The following is a 5,584-nucleotide window of genomic DNA, read 5'->3' on the forward strand; positions in this document are numbered from 1 at the left end:
AGTGGTACCTATTTATCTACTTGCAATGTCTTGCTTTCGAACTGCTAGGTTGGCAGGAGCTGGAACTAGAGACGGGAGCTCACTCCGTCATGCGGCACCCGGGTCTCGAACTGCTGAACTACCGATCTTCCACAGCCTGCAGTTCAGTGTCTTAACCACTTGAGCCACCGTTACCGGGGATGTTTCTTGCTTTTACAATGCTGACATATTAATAATATTAGAGGGCTTTTGTAAGGATGGCTGAAGCACTGGGTTGAATCCCACAGATCTGTTCTGCTAACAATGGTGGGACTAAGGGGAGACACGGTAGAGGTTTATAAAATTATGCACGGGGTGGCGAGAGTTGACAAAAAAGAGCTCTTTCTCCCTCTCCCAGAATACTAGACCTCAAGGGCACCCAGTGAAGATGATGGGCAGTAGATTCAAGGTAGACAAGAGGAACTATTTCTTTTCACAGAGAGTGATTAAAATGTGGAGTTTGCTGCCAGAGGGTGTCATGATGGCCGCAGGAATAAACAGCTTTAAAAGGGGGTTAGACAGATTGGCTCCTAGACATGGTGACTAAAGGGCGCCTCCACGTTCAGAGGCACTCAGCCTCTCAATCGGAGTGCTAGGAGGCAGCAGCCGGAGAAGGCTTCCAGAGGAACTGGCTAGCCATTGTGTGAGACGGGATGCTGGACTTGAGGGACCCTCCCTGATCTGATCCAGCAGGGCTCTTCTGGGGTTCTTCTCAGGGGAAGGCCTCGGCCTCCCTGCCCTGTTGTTGGCCCTCCAGAGGAACTGGCTGGCCCCTGTGTGAGACGGGATGCTGGACTAGAGGAACCCTCCCTGGTCTTGACCCAGCAGGGCACTTCTGATGTCCTTAGGAAGGAGGAAACTGATTGGCCGTAAAAGAAAACCCCAAGAGTTGACTTGCATTTCAACTGTGTCTCGAGGGCTAGGATTCATGGCATTCATTACACAAAGTTACCTGTTTTCTCTCTTGGCAGGGCTCTTCTGATGTCCTTAGGAAGGAGGAAACCGATTGGCCGTAAAAGAAAACCCCAAGAGTTGACTTGCATTTCAACTGTGTCTCGAGGGCTAGGATTCATGGCATTCATTACACAAAGTTACCTGTTTTCTCTCTTGGGACAGTTCTGGCTTAAGGTAGTTTCAGGAGGGTAGCCATGTTGATCTGAAGTAGAACAGCCAGATTCAAGTCCAGGATTTTGCGGTGTGAGCTTTTGAGAGCCAATGCTCTCTTCATCAGAGCTTTGACGCTCAGGAGCTCGCATGCACCAGAGTCTTGTTGGGCTCTTAAGGTGCTACCGGCTTAAGAGCAACTTGCTCAAATTCGTGGTCAGTTGTGGAATCATGATGCAGCGAGAATCCCTACTGAAGATGTCAGTGCCCTTTTCCTGTTGGGCTTCTATGAGTTTTTAGTGATTTTGGATCCCTTTTGCAATCCCACTGTATACCATCTTTAGAAAGCCAATACATGATTTAAAGGAAAAAAATTAAGTAAATAAAAAACTAAAAAACATAAATGCATGATTTAAAGTGTTGCTCTCGAGTCTATGGACCTGGCTGGCAGATATTCTGATTTGGACTGCTCTGTACAGTAACATCCTAACATTAGAAATTTCCTACATTAGTCCACTGCCCCTTGAGATTCCTATGTTTGGAGCAAACTGTAACACCTCCCAGACTATAATGTGTTCCTGTCCTTTATCGCGGCGCTAAGGGTTAGCTGCTTCTGTCCGACATTCGCCACGTTGTATTTTGCGCTTGGCTGCCTCTTTGAAGTATTAAACCCCTTGAAAGAATCGTAGGCAGCCGAGAGATGCTGGCACATGATGTATTTTTAGCAGAATAATTGGGCAGTGTCTCTGATTTGAAATAGTCGTGTTGACCTCTGGTCTTTGTTTCATCACCAGAAAAAAAGAAAAAAAGAAAAAAGAAAAGTAAAAGATTTGGTTTTCTTTCTTTAAGGCTCTTTGAAGCCCAGCTTATGAATCAGGAATATGCTGGTCCTTTGTTTAGCGCTTTGCAGGCGTCAGGCGGGAGGGTGCGAAGAGCTTGTAATGTAAAGCGATGTCCTCCCCGACCCCTTAATGCCGACCCCCTTGTAGTAATTTCAACCCATTTCCATCCAGCTTCTCAGGACAGCGAGGAGCTTGCTAACATCATCCCCAGCCGACCATGCGTCTCCTTTTCTCAACTCCATTTTCAACTCCGCCCTGAAGAAAGGAGAGAACATGGCGTGCGTGCTGTGAAGAAAAAACAGGAAGATGGTTGGGAAGCTGGATGATGCATGAGAAATTTAATAGGTGGAAAAAGAAAGGACAGAGGTGGCTAACTCATTGACGCCGACGTAATTTTGGTCGCGTCCATTGCCGGCAATGGATGTCGCTCTGGGAGAATCCCCTTATTCCTGGCGGGAGATGATCGAGTGAGCTATTCCTTTTTTTATATATATCTGTATATATATATACCTCTTCACACCAAAAGACAGCTGCAACGGCTTGGGCTTTCAAGGCCTTCGTGGTTGGAGGTCTCGAATCCAGGACGAATGTCAACGAGGTAGAGCGCAGTCCATTGAAACACACGCGCACACACACACACAACTGCTTGACATCACTATAGGAGGGCAGGTTTTCAGCACGGGTTTCTGCAGGCATTTCCCATTTGACGAGGGAACGGTGCAGGTGTCTCCCCGTGCTGAAAACGTACCCCGGAGTAGAAGTCCTTCAACAGAGGATGGTTTAAAAACCAACATAAGAATGCTTGTCTGGCGCCCACTCCGCATCAGGACATTGGAGGAAAAGGTAAGTTTCCTTAGGAAGAATGATCAGACTTCAGCCACCCTCTAGGGTACAATGGCTAATGATTCCGTTGCTGGCCAGCTTTTGATGTTTAAAGTAAAGATACTGGCGAGCATCCGTGGCTACAAAGTGTACAAGCTTCTAACGTCTTCTTCTCGGATGCCTTTGACACATCGTGAAATGGAGGCACCCCATCCAGCATACAAACATCAACACCCAGTTTCATCCATAGATATTTAGCAAGACGATAATGCAATGGTTAGTTGGTTCAAGGGTGAACTTGGAGGGTTTCAAGGCCAGAATTAGACCTGGCGGCCCCCATCGTTCATATTTCCTTCTACTTGGCCTTTCTTCAGTTGCCTTCAAACAGACAATGCAGCCAGAGCCCATGGCCTTTGCCTCCCAGCTGTAACAGGTGTGGTCTCCTAACAGCTGTTAGGAGAAAGGGTAGGGCATGATTTGACTATTTGCTACGGAGTGGAGGCTCTAAAGAGTCATCAGGCAGCTAGTGGATGGATAAATCTGGACCTCTTGCCCACCGATGGCCACGCACCGGTGTACATTTGCGTTACAGTTTGAATATGTATAGGGCGCAAAAGCACCAACTCTGGGCCGGAAGCGATCTTTGAGGCAAGGCTACTAGTTTGGAAAGTAGGGTTTCCCCATCATTATATTTCAGTGCTCAAGGGATCTGTCATGGGATCTAGCCCTTGTTGATCTGGGACCAGCGTGGGCACGAATGAGTCTTCTGGCGTTGGGAGTTCTAGAACCCAGGAAACTGGAGTCTTCTGGCGTTGGGAGTTCTAGAACACTGAGGGTACGCGAAGCTGATCTGTGTGAAACCGATGTTGTTTGTTTAGGAAACTTGAGGTGTTGGTTGTTCTCAGTTTCTGTAGAACTTAGCAAACGCTGATACTCTTAAAATCCGTCACTTTGGGGTGGGGGGCTACAAGCCAGAGATTGAGTCTTCATTGTTGGGCCCCAGTATCTCAATCCTTTATGTTGTTCTTCCAGAGAGAGAATTTTGTGGTTGAGGCCCGTTGATCCCACCTAAAACTGAAGTCAGGAAAAGTAGCAAAAGGGTAGATCGAATGACTTGGGGTGGTGAAGGGAAATGGATAGGCCGTCCTCTTAAACGGTCTTCAGAAGAGCAAGTTAGATTACTTTAGTCGCAGGATGGTTTGGAGAAGACACGTCGTCCCTTGGCCTGTATTTGTACAGGCGAGCAGAGTCCTGTCTGTGCAACCGAGCCTTGCACTTTCTGTGGCTTTTTGTTTAAAAAATGAAATTAACCGCGGTGGACACCTCCTTCTCTTTGCGTTGGTTATGCCCAGCCAGTTGAATGGGTAACCCAGCAAGAGCTGTGGAGGGATAAGATTCTAAGAGAGCTCAATGAGCAAAACATCCCTTTGTATGAATGCACCTCCATACCCAGCCACTCATTAGGTAGGAGTTCTATGAGGATAGAGGCTGATGGGCACCGTGAGGTGTGGGGAAAGATCATAGGACGTACAGACAAAACATAAAAGGGAAGCAATGATGAAGCAAGTCTATGCCTCGTCTTGCCTAGTAAATAGAAGTAAACAGAGGCTGGGCGGCTCTGATTTCACACTGAGTAATTTTTCATTTTCTTAAAAGGCAGCGGCAGCCATAGGCGTTGGACTGTAGGACATCCCTTCCCTTTTTTGTTGAGCTTATTAATCACCCTCAATTCTGCCTGTCTCCTACTGCAGAAAAAAATATTTTTATTTGGCCTTGCAGCAATAACAGGCGGAAGAAAGGGGATTTATTAACTAGACTTCTCTTTTTTTTGTTCAGAGCCATACAAAAAGGGAGTAGTCTCAGATGTGGCCCAAAGACAGATGGGTATATTAGAGCCCTTCGCCGTAATAAAGTTCAAGCGGGCATTCCATTTTAAACAATACAGTTAATGTAAGAAGCTAGGAAGTTTGGCCTTTCCTTTGTTGTTGTTGTTGTATTAAATGTATTGCATCTGTTCATGGAAATAAAGCTGCTTTACCGTTAGCCCGCATCTCAACTGGCTAGAAGTTGTCCTTTGTGTTAAGATGAGGGTCTTTTGGTCTTGCAGGAGAACCACAGAAAAACCCGATACACAGTGACCTGGCTTCATGGTCAAATGCTCCCTCTAAGCTGGGGAGTCTTGTGAGCAAAAATTCCACTTTGCGAGCATTAAAGATGTGAGCAAGTAATTTGGCTCCTGCATCAATTAGTTTGCTCTGGAGCCATCCTTCCTGAGCTAAGACAAAAACATGTGAGCCAGAGGCTAAAAAACTGTGAGCTACCTCACGCTAACTCAGTTTAGCGGGAACACTGGTCATCATGACCCAGTTTTCATTTCCATGCAGACCCTTCTCAAGTGTTGTGTTTCTGGCACTCCCATCTTTCATGCTGGAAGAATTGTCCTGTGAGCGATCGTCTCAGTAGGCATAATTTTGTCGGAAAAAGGCAGCTTTGGTACATGCTACCTCAAATTTGGATTTTGGGAGAATACATGTTTGCAAGTACTAAAGCTGCAGAACATGTGTGTGCGCTCTCCCAGTGTGCAAGATATCAGTGCCAGAAAGGAAAAATCCCCCAAAAGGGTGTATGTCACATTGTGGGAGGGTGGGGTAAAAATCCAATTAAATAAATAAATATTAAAAAGTCAGGGTAGATCACAAAGCTCAAGTGGTTTGTTTTATATAACGGTTGAAAATATTAAAACCTTGCCAACAGTCATGACCTATTATAATCTATATGCTTGGGGCCACCACATAACT

The 5,584-nt window shown here is 46.2% G+C and overlaps 1 protein-coding gene across 1 annotated transcript in view; it reads left to right on the forward strand.

The window, feature by feature from the left end:
• The window catches only part of SETD2 (SET domain containing 2), a gene marked incomplete at its 5' end in the record, with an annotated part of 82,919 nt that overhangs the window by 35,709 nt on the left and 41,626 nt on the right, over window positions 1-5,584 (forward strand). The window contains 1 exon segment of the mRNA XM_015422740.1: window positions 2,339-2,431. Within this exon segment, the coding sequence (XP_015278226.1) occupies window positions 2,339-2,431 (93 nt within the window).

Source organism: Gekko japonicus, unplaced genomic scaffold (assembly GCF_001447785.1).
Source record: "Gekko japonicus isolate JY-2015 unplaced genomic scaffold, Gekko_japonicus_V1.1 scaffold2985, whole genome shotgun sequence".
Lineage (NCBI taxonomy): Eukaryota > Metazoa > Chordata > Lepidosauria > Squamata > Gekkonidae > Gekko > Gekko japonicus.